Source organism: Pseudopodoces humilis, chromosome 8 (genome assembly GCF_049639895.1).
Source record: "Pseudopodoces humilis isolate 2021_Gansu_Grassland_sample_001 chromosome 8, ASM4963989v1, whole genome shotgun sequence".
NCBI classification, from domain to species: domain Eukaryota; kingdom Metazoa; phylum Chordata; class Aves; order Passeriformes; family Paridae; genus Pseudopodoces; species Pseudopodoces humilis.
Window position 1 is genome coordinate 11,365,917 of NC_142207.1, and position 19,614 is coordinate 11,385,530.

At 38.5% G+C, this 19,614-nt stretch overlaps 1 protein-coding gene across 1 annotated transcript in view; it reads left to right on the forward strand.

The window, feature by feature from the left end:
* Nucleotides 1–19,614, forward strand: part of CLASP1 (cytoplasmic linker associated protein 1) — a 170,910-nt gene that overhangs the window by 106,716 nt on the left and 44,580 nt on the right. Inside the window, exons 23-30 of the mRNA XM_088058894.1 lie at nucleotides 1,840–1,947; nucleotides 5,507–5,569; nucleotides 9,402–9,505; nucleotides 12,905–13,149; nucleotides 16,746–16,809; nucleotides 18,144–18,146; nucleotides 18,381–18,544; nucleotides 19,402–19,480. Of these exons, the coding sequence (XP_087915020.1) occupies nucleotides 1,840–1,947; nucleotides 5,507–5,569; nucleotides 9,402–9,505; nucleotides 12,905–13,149; nucleotides 16,746–16,809; nucleotides 18,144–18,146; nucleotides 18,381–18,544; nucleotides 19,402–19,480 (830 nt within the window). The remainder of the gene's footprint in view (nucleotides 1–1,839; nucleotides 1,948–5,506; nucleotides 5,570–9,401; nucleotides 9,506–12,904; nucleotides 13,150–16,745; nucleotides 16,810–18,143; nucleotides 18,147–18,380; nucleotides 18,545–19,401; nucleotides 19,481–19,614) is intronic.

Genomic DNA, 19,614 nt, shown 5'->3' on the forward strand with positions numbered 1-19,614 from the left:
TGGTATGGGAGAATCTATTGTATGCATCCACTAATTTTTTTAATCATTCACATCTCTCCCTCTCTAAAGAGCCTTTACTGTTTTTAGTAGGGTTGTAGTATAGAAAAAATGGGCAGATCTTCTCTGTTTACGAGAAATGACTGCTTGTGCAAACCTGATGTGAAGGCTGCCATTATTTACATCCAAGCATGTGACCCAAGAATGAGAAGTTTGCTTCTAGAGGTCTGCAATTTCAAACCAATTATTTGTGTGGAGAGCTTTAGTGTTACTTTTACCTGTAGTTCACCTGTCAGCTTTTTCCCTTGTACATCTGAGATGGGATTATTGTACTCATGGACCCTAATTTCATCCAGTTCTTAAAATTTAGTATGTCTTATTTATTGTAAAACCATCTAACTCAGTATCATTAGACATTATGGTGATCTAATCAGCTTGGTTGATAGCTCATCTTGCATTGTCTGACATCAGAGGTCAACCATCAGAACCATTAATTCATCTGAGATATATAAACTGGGTTTTGCAAAACTGGGAGGGATTTGACAAAGCAAGAATCTGGCAGAAGTCTCTATTTTAATTTTAAAGCCTAAATATGAAAGTTTCTATTTTGTTCTGTACTGTTTTGCTTGAAGGATGCTAATATATCCAGTATATGTGAGAGCACTGAAGCACTGTAGAGGAACTTCAGCTTTAGTCTAGGCATTTAAGTATACAAACCAATAGAGATTTATAAGAATATATATATATATTCTGAAGCATGCAAATGCCATTATTTTTATAAAAACGAGGATACAGTCAAAGTATTAGCACCTTCATGTTACACATAAGTAAGTACCACTACTGTGTTGTCATCAGAGCTGGTAGGTTACATTTTAGTCTGTGCCTGAGAAAACTCCTCAGTGGTGATTCCTGAACACTTGAAATATGCTACTGCCTTTTCAAAACAGCAAGGGAAATCCCTCTTGTCATCAAATTCTTCTGTCAATTAACTGCTGGTTTTTGCCCTAAGAAAATATTGTATTCTCTATCAGGCTTGCTAAACTTTCTGCAAACATTTTTAAAACATGCAGGGTCTCAAACCTCTGCAAGCATGTTGGGTTTTGTCCAAGTAAAGAATATAGTTTAAAGCTCCCCTGAAGTGTCCATATGTCTCAGACTGTGTGCATGTAGAATCATGACGATAAACTTCTAGAAATGTCTGAGGAGCAGAAGCTAGCTTCTGTTAAATATCTGAAGCTACTGCTCTGTTCAAATTCAAATCACTTTTTAACCTGTCTTTCAGGTATTCAGGTTCTAAATGTTTTTTCCCAGTATCTTTCATTGGAGAAAGATATCTTTGCAAGTCTGTGCAGTACACCTTTTTTTTTCCTTAGGATATTTGTTAAAAAAACTCTTATTGTGAAAGGCAAATCTATGTAAAAATATCACACCATTATAATGATTATTTAAAGAAATTTTTGTCTGCTATTTTGTTCCAGAAGGGTGTTTATTTTAAAATTAAGGAAGAAATATTCCGGAAGGGTTTCTTTCAGCCTCATCTGTTTTGCAACAGTAGAGCTTCCCTAAATGATTGAAGATTCCTGCTCTACTTGAATAACAAAACTTGGATTGCTTAAGAAAAAGCAGACTGTCAGCCAGACATTAATGCTGCTGAAATTTCACATCACAAACACAGCTCAGCATGTAAGGTAGTTGGTTTATAAAGAGCCTGAGCAGGCTGCTGCAAATTGTAATTACTAATGTAATAATTACCATAACTAACAGAACTGTGACTTGACTTTGAGCTTTCTGTCCTCATTAAACTTGTTCACCTTCTCTGAAACTCTCCATGCTGCATGCTAGCACGGAGCAGTCGTATCCCCCGACCCAGCATGAGTCAGGGGTGCAGTCGTGATACCAGCCGTGAGAGCAGTCGAGATACAAGCCCTGCTCGGGGCTTCCCTCCACTTGGTGAGTACATGTAGGCATTGGAGCTTTAAGGGTCAATATTTTTTTTCCTTTTTCCCTTGTTGTTGTTGCCCTTTCAAGACACTGCTAGGTGGAATGAGCTCTTTTCTGTCCTCTGGATTCCTGACACTCCCCATTTCCAACCCTGTTTTTTTTCCCCCTTCTGTTTTCTTCTGCATGCTTCAATTCTGGTTCTCAGCATTTCACTGTTAGCAGGGAAATAGCTTAGTTTGAACTTTTGCAATTTTTAGTTTCATTGAATCAGCTTGTATTGGGCTACTGTGCTTCGCTTAACAACACTGATGGAAATCTATGGGAGGGCAAGCCTGGATTTTCTAGGTCACAGTCAGGTAGTTCTGTAGCATTGTAGCCCGTTGTTGAGTGACTCAATTATTCATGATTCAGTTTTCTGACAGCTAGGTACAGTTACAGTATATAATTTCTATCCTGAATCCTCAAGTGGAGATAGCAGTTCTTGTCGCAGAGGTTTTACAGGACAGTCAGTCACCAGTTAAGTTGCACATGCTGTTTTGTAGGAAACTGTCAGGCAGACTAAAACCAAGGAAAGACTGCGATTTTCAAGGAGCATCACTAAACTGCAATTAAAGTGTACAGTACAAATAGAAAATCTCAATACACTTACCATATGCAGAAGTTTTTCTGCACAATGCTGAATACAGCAAGATATTTAATGTTTCTGATCAAATACCATACCATATATTCAACCAAATACATTATTTCTTGTATCAAAACCTGTCATCTCAGACCTGAAATACAGTTGATCTCCAAGCCCTCTTCATTTATGTAGTAATTCAATGAAGAATGGTGTTATAGTACCTATTTTGCACATAGTGACAAAATACAGTTATATGATGTAGTGTGTAAATGGAACATAGCACAAGTTTTAATACTGGAGAAGCTTTTGGGTTCAATGACTTCATTATATTGAGCTATAAAATAATCTGTTTACATTAATATCTCAACTTCTGGTGAAAAATGGAAAGAGTTCAGCTTTGATTCATAACTTGGTTCATAGCTCTTTAAGATATGAACATTTTATTGATTAAATGAAGCTGATTTCATACCAGATCTAGAAAAAGACAGTAGATCCACAACTGTAGCTTACTTTTGTAGTTAACCTGCCTAGCTTCAATTTTGGATAAAGCTTTTTTTTTCTCCAGCCAAAATGTATAAGTAGGCTGAATTTCAGTGTTAACTCGTCAGTGTTCTGTGTCACTGTGCTGTGTTTTGTTTATTTTATTGAAAATACAGTAATTGAAGTACTGTCTTGAACCTTTGTTCTGAAATGCAAATGCAGTGCATCAGAACCATGGTTGATGTGAGCTTTGAACACTTCCACCATTGCTGAGTCTGACTCTTACACCAACTATACAGTCTCAGTTACAGATGTGGATTATACTGTTTCATTGTGAGGAAATTGTGAGGAAAGAGTAATCTCATTTTAGCTCATTATGTGTAATTACCTGAAGGGTAATGCATTTCTAGAAATACATTGTTATTAGGTCATAAAGGTTACATGGGGAGGGAATATCAATGTAACAACAGTAACCCAATGTAGTTGTTACCCCATTACCTTTTTCTTGTATTTTCATTGAAATGCTTTAAGATCAAACATGTTCATGAACTGGTTAATTACGTGGTATGTAATTAATCTCAGAGAAATTTATGTATGTCAGTTCGAGGCAAAATAATGTGGCTCTCTTACAGTATTTTTAGAACCCAGTTAATCTTGCAATAATACAAAGGTAATATAATCCTGCTGTGCATGGTCTGGTTTTGCTTATAAAGATTAACTTGTATATTTGTGAATTAGAGTAACTAAATGTAAATTACAAGATTCTTGCATTTAATGGTATTATGGTCAGCATCAGCATTGACATCCTATTGTTTTGCAGCTTGTTTTGGGGCTGCAGTGCAGGTATGCATGTCTGTGTATCATGAGTCCCACTTCCTAAGTTAGTAAAAACAATCAAGAGTGAATCTGTACTCAGCCTCCTTGCAGAGATGTGGGTTTTTAAAATATTTTTGTTATTCTTGTTTCTCCCTGGGCCTTGATCTTGCAGTGGTGTCCACAGGGGCACAGTGGATGGCTTGGGGGAAAGCAATTGTGACCTACAAACCTTAATTGTGAGGTTCACTCCATAATCCTGCACTGATCATGCAAATCTTTCATGAGTTTACTCACAGTGTCACTGGAATTGTTCTCTTGAATAAATGCATGTGTTCTCCATGGCCAAAGGCCACACTGCATATTATAGTGAAGCTCTCAAAGTTAAAAAATCCCAAAGATTTTATTTTTCTCACATTGCTGATTCCTATTTCATTATATTAGTATTTGTGTTTATGAATGCTTTGCCTTAAACAGAAAGCTTAGAATTTTTCTGCTGCACACTTAGGTGCAAAATTGACAAAGCCTATTTGTATTGTAAGGTGATTCTGCTTTATTTTTTCAGTTTCTTGACAGTACTAGTTATGATGTTAAAGCAACAAGGCCTTCAGTGAGTCTGTGGTGATGAATTGCTTAAATGAACAATCGGTTTCTTGGGTCAGTTGCTTTGAGCTGGTGAGCATATCATTTCTAGACATAGGGAAGACTTCTTTTAGAAGGACAAAATTTCTGTAATTTGGGAATGACTGGGCCCATTTTTCATTTGATTTCATAAAGAACTCACTTGTATGCTGAATCCAAGAACTGAAAATCTCTCCAAAGGCATTTTGTGATTGATGTGCTGCTAACAACTGGGAATTGAAGTGTGAGCTATATTTGGCTTAGGCTCCTCTGCTACTGTGTGCGCTCCGTTGCTTTTAACAATTTGTATACATGTGTCATTCTAGATGGGTGTGTGATGTGCATATTCTCCTTAGCTCTGCATGTACATACTGAGGTTCAAGAAACATGTATGCAAAATTTGTTAAAAGCAAGAGACCTTTGGAAGTAGCAACATCTGAGTATGTGTGTACATGTGTTTACCTGGAAAAGATTCCAACCTGAGGACCTTTACAGTGGTTGGTGACCTCCCTGTATGACTCTTTCTACTTCTGTGGTTACGCTTTCTCTTTGTTAACATTGGTTTTATTATGCATAGGCTAGAATGTTGTGGAAAAATACCTGCAAGCACAATTCGTAACCATTCCTCATGGCTTCACTTTGGGGTTTAGATCAGACACATCTAAACCCTTCTCTGTAGTTATGTGCTCCACGTTCTCGTGACGGCCGCCTGCCAGACCTGCAGGTCTGGAACGTGACTGATGTGCATCGGGGTGTTTTTGCTGAGCTGCACCTGGTTTGGGACTGTTCCAAATGAGTTTTGTCATGCATCGTGTTAATGGTCACGAGGGGAAGGGGGGAAGCTACAGGCGGAGGCGTCGCTGTGGGGCTTGCACCGTACCTGTTGCGCATCCACATACAGCGCCATTCCCTGTCACTATGAAACACCTCTGCCGGTAGCGGTCACACGCATCCCCTTTGGATTGTGGCATTTTCTGTCTCGGGTTCAATGTGTGTTAATCCTGTGGGTGTTGCCATTCCTTCTACTTGCAGCTTCTCGACGTCATTCCAGGTCCACTAGTGCTCTCTCCACTGCTGATTCTGTTGGGCAGTCAGGTGAACAAGCGCTAACTGCATGAATCCGCTTCTTATACGTAGTCTTGTTTTATACCATCTTAACATTTGCCATCGTGTGCATCAGCCAGCACTTGGCATGTGCTTCTCACCCCTGCGGGGCTTTCTGTTCTGGTTTTGTTCAACGTGGCTTTTTGTTTTGAGTTTCATTTATTGAATGTTTTTAATTTTGTGTATTTTAGGATCATTGTTTGAACAAAGGGTGATCCAGGGCTTTCTCAATTCTTCTCTAAATTGGATCAGTTGTGCAGCATGGGCTAAATCCTGACTGATGCAGAGTACTTACAAATTCTGTTCACTCTTTAGCAGTGTAGCACTTTCCAGTGTTTAGGACAGGGTCCTGAAGGGTTTCATCCCATTTATTACTAAATATTCTGGACTCCTTTCTCTGTTAATGAAAGTTCTTTGTGGGATCCCCTCCAGAATACACAAAAGTAGCAAAAAATAAGCACCTGATGAGCTTTCAAAATGAACTTTGGAGCATAAAACATGCTGATCCATCCTTCATGTAATTCTGAAGGCCTTGTCCAAAGTACATGGAAGTTTTTGAAAGAAAAAAAAATCCCTTAATTTCACTGGGCTTTGCATAAGGTGACTGATGGTTACATGTAATGAGAAAAATCTGCGGATTCCAGTTGCTTCTGTCCCACCCCTGTACTGGATTTGCAGTTATGGAGAACACATAATTCCTTTTGAAATGAGGATATTTTACTTGGAATCTTAAAAAGAATTGAATGAGGTGTGTTAGCTTTGAGACAACAGAGACTTAACTGTGGGGACAAAGATAAATGTAGAAGATGAGGGCTTCAGTGTTTTCTTGGAGGCTAAAGTCGTATAAGGACTTTGTTCTACTGGAAGTTACTTAATTAACACCCTTCAAATAGGGAGTGAAAAATACTCATTCTTATGAGTCTAAATGGCTATCACTTAAAAGTCTCAAAACATTTCCCTTACCATGTTACTCAACAGAAGTGATGCAAGCTGATTTGACTGGCATTTTTCAAATAACAATTTGAATTTGTATTTAACCAAAATAATTAAAAATATTTAAAATAACTCAGTTGTAATACAGATTTAAGCTTTGTTTGCTTCTGGCTTCCTGTGATAGTCACTTCATGTTTGGCTCCTGTAGTTTGATACACAGCATAATCAAATTTTGTGTGGTTAGCTGTGTACTACAGAAAGCCAAAATCTTCTGAAAAATGGCAAAACAGGATTAATAATGGTGGTTGCAAATTTTCACCAAGTTTGTAACAAGTATAATGAACGAATCTAGCCAGGGAGACAAGGGAATGTGGCCAGAGCATAATCTGCAGATTTCTAGCCCAGTAACACCGGGCTTGGCTGTAGTGGTTATTCCTGGAGCCAGGTGTGTTCCCAGCCCCACACCAGAGATACATTGAGGTCTCTCCTATCGTCTTATTTCAGCACTCAAGTATGGCAACAGTGTCTTGGGGAGAAGCCCAGAGTAACTTGGGTGTTGCAAATCTAAAAATCACTGAACAAAGTAGTCCAGAAGATTCCTGATAGCTATGGAGATAGCCAGCATGCCACACTGTACTTAATGTGTTAAAAAAGCTCAATTTTGTTTCTTTATGCTGGGTATTTAAACTGATCTACAACTGAATTACTTTGTCATTTTGTTCTTCATTTAAAAAAAAACCCAATACAACTATCTTCCCTTTTCTAATGTACTACTAAATTAATTCAAAAACAAATGTCAGTGGTATTTTCATGCTAGTTTCAAAAGTTAAAGCCAATTTCTGATCTCAGTAACACTTGATTAAAGTAATTGAGTTGGTTTTAAATATAAAACCACAACTTACCTCAACATTTACAGCCCTTGTACTGTACCAGATCTCATTTACACTTAGGAACTTGTCTTCTGAACAACTTTATTGTGTATATATCTCTGTAGGTGGTGACTTTAGTTTCAGTCAGACCTACTTCATTATCATCTCTGTGCTTCTGTTAAGAGTGCAGAGATTTTTCCCTTTTAGGAATAAAGAACTATTCCATCTTCATATTTGAAGTGATTCTTCAGCCTTAATGCATTAAAAAAGGGGATAGTAATAACACATACAGCTTTTATTTCTTTGTGAAATGTCATGATTTGATTACTTTTTGGCAGTAGCTCTAAGAAGTTTGTTTATTTTTTTCCCCTTGTAATGTGTTTTGTAGAAAATGTGCTTTTGTTGTAAATCAGAAATGTCTTGTCTGAGTATGTAACTTTAAGAAATAGTAAATTTTGATAGATACCACTTATGTTTGAAATAAATATTAGTCTGGAGGGGGCTTTTTTCTTTTCAAAATAGTTTGGTTTTAAAAAATCTTCCCCGTTTCCCTGCAGTAGCTTAATCTCAAATAAAGCTTTGTAATTAGGACAGTAGAACTGGCCAACTTCAATCTCTGATTTAAATTACGCATGTCAATGCGAGCTAATCCCTAAAAGATATTTCAGTGCAGTAGCTTCCATAAAGAAGAACGCAATGAAATTTTGTGATACGCAGTATTTTCCCCAAAAACAGATTAAGCTGCTGAATACCATGTTTGGCCTCAACTTTGAGCAAATCCACTATATGGTTCAGTTATTTGATAAGCAGCATTTTTCCACTGTTAAATAAATATAGATGAAATATTAAAAGACCTGTGTGACTTGACCCCTCTCGTGGATCAGCTGAAGGTCTCTTAAATGGGCTCATGCAGCTTGATCCATGCACCACTGAATTTGCTGGCAAAACTCCTGTTGGCGTGTGTGGGTACAAGAACAGAGGTGTAACATAGGTTCCAGGAGGGATATTTCAAGTCCTCCATGAGCAAACACAAGCCCACACTGAAAGACTTGGAATGTCATAACCAATCTTTCTGTTTATGGACCAGAGCCAGGATCCCAGTATCTGGTATCTGATCTGCCCCCCTCTAGAAGGACTCAGCTGCCCAAACCTGGCCTGTGATACTTAAGTTACTGATTCTGTCATAGCTCTGCTAGTGGACCTTTATGAATTTGGCTTTGCTAGAGAAACTAGTTTCAGTCACTTTTTTGGTAGACTGGACAAATGGTAAAGGGAACTAATTAATATTAGGAATCTAAATGGCATTTTAGACTAAATGCTATTGCTTTGGATGCCATTGTGAGCTTTGCCATCAAATTCAAAGGGATAAAAGATGATATTGTCTGCTTTAAACCAGTTTTGATATAGAGCTCTGGAATTTAGACTACTTCTCAAGAGAACCAGAAATTGGAGTCACTTCACAAGTGAATTATTAACTTACTTTTTATACTGTGAAGGTGTAGGGGTATATTCTACTGGTTAATCAAGCCTTGAGACATAAAATAGACTAATCTGGTGCTGCTAGTCTCACATATTTGCCTGAGAGAAAAGGCTGCAGGATAGATGAGTGCTCGAGTATTTACATGTTCTGACACTTGGCATGGTTCTGTCTCTCTGAAGTTAATGAGAAGCTCTCTTGATTTCTGAGGGTGCCAGATTGGGATGGGCATGTCTGCCTCTGACATTAAAATAAGCCTTTGAGACAACTGAGTAAAAAGAAAGTAGATAACCTGCTTCCCAGCTTAAAATAAATAAATGAAAAGTTGCCCTGAGGATCCAAAATTTCCTCTAACACCCAACAAACAATAGTTTATTTCTTACCCTAATGGCAGACTCTCTGGAGCTTTGGGTAAAAGGGCGTTTAATGGAAAAGCACTGTGAGTTCCCAGAGTCCATGGGGAGAACTACTCAGGCACCTGATTAGGATTCCAAATGAATGTGAATTCATTTAACAATCCCTTTCACTGTTGTCTTTTGTGCAGACCGGTTTGGACTCGGACAGCCAGGCAGGATGCCTGCTTCTGTGAATGCCATGCGAGTCCTGAGCACCAGCACAGATCTGGAGGCTGCTGTGGCCGATGCACTGGTAAGAGGAAAAATACAAAATGCTTCCAACACCGGAAAGTGGCTTAAAGTTACCTGTACGTATGTTCTCCTCTTTCTAAATAGCTTTATTCTGGTTGTGCCAGTGTCTGATGCTGTAGAGTTACCTTTTGCTGTTTTGACTTTGGGTACACTGGCAGCAGTATGTTTTTCCTTATTCCATGTCAGTTCTCCACATCTGTTGTCAAGAGTGCTGTGGCTTGGTGCTACAGCTGCAGGATGGGTTCAGTCAGCTGTTTACCTTTCACTTGGCTCTCATGGGGTGCCCAGCACAGTGCTCGGCACTCGTGGGGTTGGAGATTTCCATCAGTCCTATTACCTGCATAAAGATTTTGTCAGAAAAACAGTGTTCTCTTAGTGTCAATTCCTGATTAGGTTTCAGCAAGAACAAGTTTCTGCCCTGTTTTATTTGCACCTGGGTAGATAGTCAGAGAGCTCATAACTTGACTTGTATGGAATCTGTACCATCTCATGCAGTTATGGTGTAAGTTGAATTGTATTTGTCTAGTTTGCTGCTAATACTTTCAAATATTCACTGCTTTTCCTAGTAAATTTTATGCCATTTAAATATATATGTCCTGTATAATCTTACTGTACTATGGTATCTTTTGGATAGAACCCAGAAAATGTCTTCTGCTTTTCAAGAAGGCACATGCTAAGCCTTTGTATGTACTTCGAATATTTGGGGGAGGTAGGATGTGTAGAGGCAGGAGAAATTATTGTGCAGTGCTAGCTGGGTACCCATGGGACTTTTCCAGCTCTAGACCTGAATGAAGCAAGGATTTCCTGATATATCCTGGGACAGATCTTTCAGAATCTGTCTCAGATGCCCTTTAAGGAAGATGAACCATGTTGCCAGTGTTCGTGGTAGCTGGCCTTTCTCCATTTCCTAGTTCACTTTCCCCAAGGATGGTTAACGTTTTCCTTTTTATGTCTGATTATCACCCAGCTCATGACACCTATTTGAGGACTTCTAGAAAAATGGTCCTTTTTACAAAATTTACCTTTCAAAAAAAAGAAACTATTTGTGAACAAAGAAAGATAGAGCAGTGTACATATAATGGATGGCACTGCTGAATTTAGTGTGCTGAATCACTAGTGGGCATTTTCATTACCAAATGTAACAGCTTGTGAGCCAGTTTCTGCTCTCAGCACCTCAAATTTGCTACCAGAGCAGTACAGGACATAATTACAGACAATGGTTTGCCTGTGTAAATGAAATCGGGCTTTATCCCTGCATGTGAGCAGCTGCTGAATACAGGTTTCTTAAGGGAGGAGAGTGTCAGTGTTTCAATTGACTGCTGAGCCCTGAGATTTCTTAGGGTGTGACTTAATCTTCAGCTAGATTTACAGAGTACTCTTTTAAATATTACAGCTTTGAAGTTAAGTAACATTGAAATGTTAAAATTTTGAAGGGTTGAACACTTGAAAGGGAAATACTTAAGTCTAGCTGGAAACTAGCTGGTGCTGCTGACTTGGTTGATCAATCTGAATTTCTAGCGGCTTCAGGAGATGCAACACAATCTTGTTGATCCCTTCTTTCCCAGCACACCAGTTTTCTCTTCGTTGCCTTCTGACAACAGGCAATTTACAAAGCCTGTGCAGGCTCCTTTTGAGAGAGTGTTACAATGCCAGCTTTTACCCAGTAACCTTGTTTTCAGAGAGTTGTCTTTTCCATGTAGTAAGAAATGAAAAGGGCTTCTCCAGAGATGGCTTCAGCCAAATCCTCAATTGAAACAAAACACGGCGGGTCATTCTGTGACCTCTACTCCTTCTGTACAATTCCAGTTGGATTCACTGCTTCTGTTTGAGCTGGACTTGGCCTAAACCCACAGTGTCTATACTGGGAATTAGTGGGAATTAAATTAAGTCTGTCAGAAGAGCTCAAAGGGTGATGGAAACTTTGCTGTTAACCAGGGGGTCTTAGAAGAAGTTGATCTTCAAAACAGTGTGTAAGAACTGTGGGTTGAAAGAGAACTTGTCAAGTGAAGTTGATTAAATGTGCTGTACTGTAGATAGTGGCTTCCTCACATCAGAATTTCTTTGCAAGACTCTGAAATGAAACTCTGCGAGTAATATGTGGGGAAAGAGAAATCACTAGTGAAATCTCTGGTATCTTTCATTGCACGTTTCTGAAAAGTAAGCGAAGAGGTGCTGAATATAGATCTGTTCCTAAAAAAGTTTTTAACAGATAATTCTCATTTCCAAGTTCCCTAAGGGAAACTGTAGCCACCATGAGTAGTGCAACAGTTAGGAGTTAAAGTCAGGCATTATTATACCCACTTTTATTTTGCAAAAACTGTATATTTTTTTTAATTTGCTATGACACATTTGCTATACGTTTTTGTTGCAAAAACAAACCCTACATAAGCTTCTGACATAATTCTCTATGCTTTTTCCCACCCTTCAATATTTTCCTGCCTACAGCTGTTAGGAGACTCCAGGAGCAAGGTACTAGTGCTTTCTTGACTTTTTATTTCTACTTACCCACTCTTCCCCACCCTGTGCTAACACCCATGGTACTGCACGTGAGTTAATTTCTATGCTTCAATCTTCCAGTCCTGAAGCAAAAGGAAACTTCCTAAAGGAAGCAAAACTCTTCTGGCTTCACAAGTCCAAGACCTGCAGGACTGGACACTGGAAGGAATTCTGTAGCAAACACTTTAGAATATAGATTATCTTTTTATAATACATTATCTTGTCAACCCTGTTCTTTTAAGGTTTATTTAAGAGGTTTATTTTGCTGCCATAGTTATGCTACTATGCTTTCTGTAAGGATCAAGGCTGTCAGAGATTGTATCTAAGGGAATTAGGTCCTCTAATGCCATGCTATAGAAATGAGTGGGATTTGAGTACTCAACTCCCTTAGCAGCCTCTGGAAAGAATCATAGCCCAAACTAACAGAAATTGCCATCTCCTACATCCAATGCATTTCTAGAGTCACTTCAGTATCAGTATCAAAGTGACTGGGCATGCCAGCCCAGATTCTTTCAGCTATTTCTTCCTTATCTTTATTTTTTTTAAAGTAGAGATTTTATCATCGTAGTATCTGTAGCAATGGAGCTGACCATTATTGCCAATAGAACATTTATTGTATTTAATTTCATTACCAGTAACTTTATTCTACTGGGCATAAATACATCATTTTCATGCTGGGGAAGGCAGGCCCTCTTCCCAAGTCACTCAGTCTCATTGAAATCAGTAGGGTCTGTCTTGCTCTGTTCTGAGAGGTAATCAGGCAATGCATGGTGACATCTTTAAAACACTTAAGTCACTATAACAAGTAGCACTAATCTTCCTTTTAGTGATTGCAAATAGAATGTTTTTCTTTTGGCATCGATATAACTGTATATAACTTAAGTCCAAGTTTCCCCTTTTCCAGAAAAAGCCGGTGAGAAGAAGATACGAGCCCTATGGGATGTACTCTGATGACGATGCCAACAGCGATGCATCCAGCGCCTGCTCGGAGCGCTCCTATGGCTCCAGGAACGGGGGCATTCCACACTACCTGCGGCAAACTGAAGATGTGGCTGAGGTCTTGAACCACTGTGCCAGCTCCAACTGGTCTGAAAGGAAAGAAGGGCTCATAGGTCTTCAGAATTTACTGAAAAGCCAGCGGACACTGAGGTAACTTCATAGTTTTCTGGTGTCAATAATTCATTAGGGATGGCTAGAGCCAGAAAGCAGTATTATGTACCTGCCTTATGGAGACAGGTGGTGTCTTCCATGGCTGTGAAGGCTTTGTCTTCACAATGTGGGATTGCAGTTAACTTTTGGAAAGGTTTCTGCTGTGGTATCAGTATGATTTGTGGCAGTAATGTAGAAAGGACTCAGGTAAGCATGCTGTCTTTTCTTAGCCTTCACCCATTTCAAGAAGACCTCCAGTAGCAGGTGCTTGGTGCAGCACTGTGAGATTTCCCACAGTGGTGCTGTTGTGAACATACTCAAGGGGTGGTGCCATTTTTACATTAGTCTGTTTGAACTTTCAATATTTTTTCCCATGGCAATTTACTTGGTGAAGCAAACATTGCACTTACTCTAAAATGACTTGGGGTGTGTGTTTCAAAGCTGAGATCAGACAGTGCTGGTGTTGGCTGTACTTCAACTCTTTATGAAGGCTCTGTTAGGTGTAATTATAGATCCTGTTTGTAACTCTTGAAAAATTTTATATCAGAAACTTGTGTCCTATAAATGGTGTAGTGTGTAATGTAGAGGGAAGTTTCTTAGGGCAATGAAGTATGTTTACCAGCTCTGGAACTGCATATGATAGGAGAGGGAGACCTTTTTCTCTTGCTGAGAACCACAACACCCCTTCAAATGTTTTTGGCACATCACACCTAAAAAAAGAAGATTTAGAATTATCCAGTAGGTCTCAGAATTATCCAGTAGTCATGTGGAAACTCCTTAAGGCCACAGGTCATGCTAACTAGACAACTGGCTCTCAGGCCATAGACATTTCACCTTTAGTTTATGGAGAAAATGTTAGATACACTTTGTTTATCTCTTAGCTCCTTTGAAGGTAACATTCACAAACAGCTCTGAAAATTCTATTTTTCTGTTATAAATCATATGTACTTAAATTATAGCCAAGTTTGTAAGTCATTGTTTAGAGCCTCCCTACTTGGGTTTGTGCAATTGTTTCTGTTTTGAAAGGACTTGACACTGGCTGAAAATAATTTGATGGTTTATGTTAACAGTCTGAATGAAAGTGTACTGAGAGCAGGCCTGAAGGAGTTGGTTTGTTGCCATCGTAAAAACACTCTAGCATTTCACATGATGTGATACAGGCCTTAAATGGGAAGTGCTAGAGGATTTTAAATGGGTAGTTAGAGTCTCTAGATCAGAGATGCTTTTTGATGTGGTATGTTTCTGAGTCTCCTAAAAGATATTTCCACCATGTATGCTGTCTTTTTTGTCTCTCTTTAACAAACTGTCTGGAAAAACTGTGGCACCTCATTACTTTTATGAAAAAGCTGAGTGAGATTTTAATTTTGCCGCAAAAGTGTGTGAGGATTATAAGCAAGATTTGGAGTGCTGCTGCGGATAGTTGCAAGGGGGGAAGTGCTGAGAAGTTTTGGTGATGGGCTGTTTGTCCAGGTCAGTAGATCTTAGCAGAAATACTGGTGGAATTAAGCTCTTGATTTCAGCCCTGCAGGTTGTAGTGTTTGAACTATGCTGTCACCAGTCCCTCAAGCTAGCAAGTTGTCTTAGCTTTGATCCTGAATAATTTTTAAATCTGTCCCAGAAACTATACCTCTGTGCAGTTATTTTTTAAATTTAATGCTGTGTTTAGTTCTCAGTATTTCATTTTGGCGTTCTTTTGATCTGTTTCCTCCTTGGTTCAGAGTTGATCTAGTGCCTGTTTAGCTTTTTAGTGATTAGATTTTATCATCCTGCTTGTTCCCACGGCATCTTGAGAACATCATCAAGGTCATTAGTCCAAGGGACAAGTCTGTCTTTTAATAAAACCTTATACCTTCTGTTGTGGTGTGACATGTTAATAAGAGGCAGTGATATGGCTGAGTTTTCTTAGTATTCTGAACTGAAAGATGGCTGATCCTCTGTTAGCTGGGATTTGCATATCCAGAGACCTGCATGCAAAGTGGAATGGCACTTACCCATCCTCTTTGTTTCATACAGCTTCATGTGACCTACTTTTTTAAGGGCTCCCCATAAGGTCTTCTAAATAAAACAGGGCAAACAAGTCCCTTAAGGAAATGTTCTTCCACTGCCTGTTGCATTTTACTACTTGCATTGTTACCTTGGGTCTGTGAGCTTTCAGAAACAGGCACACATATACTTGCTGACTTTATATAACCTTTGTCCAGAAAGAAAATTCATTAGCGTAATAAACAGGGGTTCATTCAGAGAGCTGCAATCTGCATGATGTCAGGAGAGTGTTGTAGTCATTTTGAACCTGTGCAGCCTCACCCTGAATTAAGCTGACATCTTACTGTGCTGTTGTTACAAAGACTTTTCCCTCCCTACCAGACTCTTAAACCCATTGGTTTTGTGCCCTTTTAAAATTTAATCAGCTTTTCATGCATAGATTTATTGAAAAAAAAAAAAAAAAGGTCCTGTATTACTTAGAAACAATCTAACATAAAATATATGTAGAGTACAGCCTTATTCTGGCCTGTTTGAAGATTATTTTTAGAAAGAGAGAAGTTGGTGGATTGTAGAATTAATGTTGGTCTGGAAATACATTCCCTGTAGTCAAAATCTTCATAACACTTCTCTGAGCAGTCAGTGTTCATTTCACTAGTTGCTCTGGTTTTATTGTAATTGTGAAAAATGTCTGTTTGCATCCATAGTGTGCAGGAAATGTAACTTAACTGTCTTGCTCTATTTTGTTTGCACCATAAACAAGAAGTGCTTCTGTATTTTTTGCCAGTTCGCCTTGCAGGAAAGCTAAGACATCTCAATACTTTGCACATAAGAGCTTTGGCACCAAAGAGTTCTGCATTTGACTCCAACTCAGTATCTCATGCATCATTCTTCTTTCCCCCTGCCATAAAAAGAGCACTACTGAGCACCAAATAATCTCTTACTAATAGGAACTTAGATTGTTCCTTGACGTAATTATCTTCTGATTTAATAGGTTACCATTTGTTAATGTCTCTTCCATTTCTCTATGTTTGGCTTCTCAGTGTGCCTGTCTGCTGTCAGACTTTGGAGTCAGTTCTGATGTGTTAATAATCTGATTCTAGACTGATACTACTGAAGCAACTGGGAATTTAAACCAAAAGATTTGATTAGTATATAACCAGAAAGTTTTGATTTTACTTGAAATTTTGAAATCCTTGACACAAAGAAGACGTAAAAACTTAAGGTGAAAAAAAAAAAGTGTGATTCAGTGACCTTGACCCAGACAGAAACTAAGTGCCTCCTAACTGTGCACATTTCAAGTTGTTTTCTGGAATCCAGAATATAGAAGAAAATAAAAGCAGCAGAAAATACAATTGTCTGGTTTAAGATTTAAAAAAATAAATGTTGATTAGATTCTTAATGCAAAACTGGTGATCCCAGCAGTTAAACTGGAGTTCCAGTAAAGGCTTTGCCTAGATAAACAGAGTTTTCAGAAGTGTGGCTGAAGTAACATTTAAATATAGAAGGTTAGATCTTTCAGCTGTTAATGTTTATTAGCTGATTTTTTTTTCCTTTTTTTTCTTCCTGCAACTAAAACTTTGGCATTAATCTCGTGTTTTATTTATGTATTTTAGCCGAGTGGAGTTAAAAAGGCTGTGTGAAATATTTACTCGCATGTTTGCTGACCCTCACAGCAAGGTAAGATCACAAAGCCTTGGCTCACTCTCCTGCGTTACTGTGTGTGCACATTTGACACTGTTCCAAGACGAGTGGTTTGTGTTTCTACCGCTGCCATCTGCCGGGGAAAACTGGCATTTAAAAATCTCCTTGGTTTTCATTTATTTTACAAGGAGGGGATGTGTCTCAGTCTCTCTTATGTCGCTAGGAACTGGTTACTCCATGCTTTCTGAGTAACCTGCCTAATGCCTTTCAGAGGTCACCTCCTGGAGCCAGAAGTTCACTTTGATTTGCACTCCTCTAGGGTGTATTTTTGGTGATACACAGGGAACAGTGGTCCATGAATGGTCATGAGCATCACAGCCACTGGGTTTGTGTATTGTGTACACCTGGGAGCAGGTGTCTCACCAAGATACATAATCTCGGTGAGAATGAATCTCATAATCTAGGTCTTTAATATAGCTACTTTGCCTTCCTTAAAACACTGACCTTTGAAGTTAAAGGCTGTGGCATGAATATAAAGACGTTTCTTAAGAAGCGAGCCTCAGAATGGGGAGGTAGGGCCCATAGGCATGTTCAGAACTAGTGGATTTCTATGGGACAGCAGGGAAACAGGAATAGGGAATTTCATGCCCATTTCTGAGTTTTGCTAGTTTAGGAAAACCAGTAATGGCTGTGTAAAACTATCAGCTGTTGGGTTAAACGCAGTCTGAGAAAGAATAAATTGTATAAACATTTGTACTTCAAGGCCTTTTGGTAAACCAGTTTTAATAAATGATTGTTGGGTGGAAATACCATGGGCAGGCAGAGTAGCCTGTCATAGGTCTTGCTCAAAATGTGCATTTTTAGCCTTAACTATACCATGGACCAGCTGTCCCACAGGTCTCATCAAGCTTTTAGTACCTACCTGTAAGTTCTTAATGCTTTGGTTCCCCAAGGTATGTGTAGTAGAAAGGATGGAGGTGTAATTATTTGTTTGCAAAATATTTCCAATTTCTGAATAAGGTGGAAATTTATTGCACACTGGGCTCAAGTATATCCTTTGTGGCAGCAGTGATCTGTCATCTTCACTGCTTTTGTAGAATTACTGATGCAAACTCATTAGTTGTGGTGTTAAACACACATAGCTTTGTTCTTATAATTGTATATAAACATATAAACTACTTGACTGAGGAGATACAAGGCATATAATGTTTTAAGCAATTCTGCTGACAAGAGATTTGTGTTTTAAGAAAATGTAAACTTTGAATGAATGTGTCTTTTATCTGTTGAGAAACTGCATCCTTGATCACTCTGTGTGCTAACGAGTGGTTTGTTTTGTTGCATGGCCTGCTTTGCCGTGGAATTCACAACAGAGAGTAAGTGTTTTCTATCCCTTTCTTTCATTCGTTACATGTGGTATTTTAATACAACACATTTTAGACATGTCTTGTCTGATTTTTTTTCCAGAGCAATGTAGTCACTAAAATCATTCATTCATGAAACTTTTATAACAAAATCATCCTGAAAGTCAGACTGTAAACCCCCTTCCCCTTTGAATATTTTTATTTTAAGAACTGTATTTCTTTTTCTGAGACTTGTTTTGTTTATAGGTCTTCAGCATGTTTCTGGAAACCCTGGTTGATTTCATCATCATTCATAAAGATGACTTGCAGGATTGGCTTTTTGTTCTCCTGACCCAGTTGCTAAAGAAAATGGGAGCAGATTTGTTGGGGTCTGTGCAGGCAAAAGTTCAAAAAGCTTTGGATGTCACCAGGTAGAGTACTCAGATGGCAAATGTTGTGGAGATTTTTTCAGGATTACTGGAAGGCATGATTTTAGAAATCCAGCAGTGCTGTGTATTTTGAGGGTTCAATCTTGATGAATATAGGAGAACAAAGTTATGTCACAGTATTTCAAGTATTGAATTAAAAGGGCCTGTCTCTCTTATAAGTAAATGACTTTAAAGCATAAATTAAAAAAGATATAGCTGGTTGATTTTAGGGTTTTGTGGGGTGTGTGCTCAGATACCATTTTATGATTGACATAAAAAAAAAATATGCAGTATTCAGAACATGAAAGATGCTTTACCACAAAGATCAGCACCTCTTTCATGTTGTTCAAACACAAGCAGTCAGGTCAGGATAAGACCTTGAATACTACTGCAGTGCTCACACCAATTCTGTACTCCATGTCCTTTTCAAAGGATGTCCAGTGCAGGACACTATTACAATAAAGTTCAGCTCATTCTAGAAATAGGATAATTAAAATAGAAAATAAAAATAGTAATAATCTAGGAGAAAATAGTGGGGGGAAAAAGAGAAGAGAGATCAAAACCAGGTATGAGCCCTGAGGACAAGATAAACTAAGCTGCTTCTAGAGATAAGGGAACAAAGCAGAGTCTGAAAAGAAATGGATAGGCATGGCAAAAGAAGTGTACAGACAGAGTAAGAGTGTGTACAGATACTGATTTAGCAGTTTTCTCCAGTCTTGTGTCAGTAACTAGCTAATCCTTAAGCTTAGAGTTTCTCTTATTGATGGTAAAGTTACCCAGAAGAAAAGTGTGTTGAAAGCTGTTATGTAAGCTTTGAGGTATTGAGTTAATTTATTTTTGTTTTTGTTTCCTTTGGACAGGGATTCTTTTCCATTTGATCAGCAGTTTAACATTTTGATGAGGTTTATTGTAGATCAGACCCAGACACCAAACCTGAAGGTCAGTATTAAAAGCCATTTCACTAAGGCATCAACATGGCTTGTCTTAGCTTGTCATGTCAGGCATATCATAAAGCATAGAACTTACGAGAAGGTAATTATTATATTATGTGCATGATATAGAAATTGTATTGG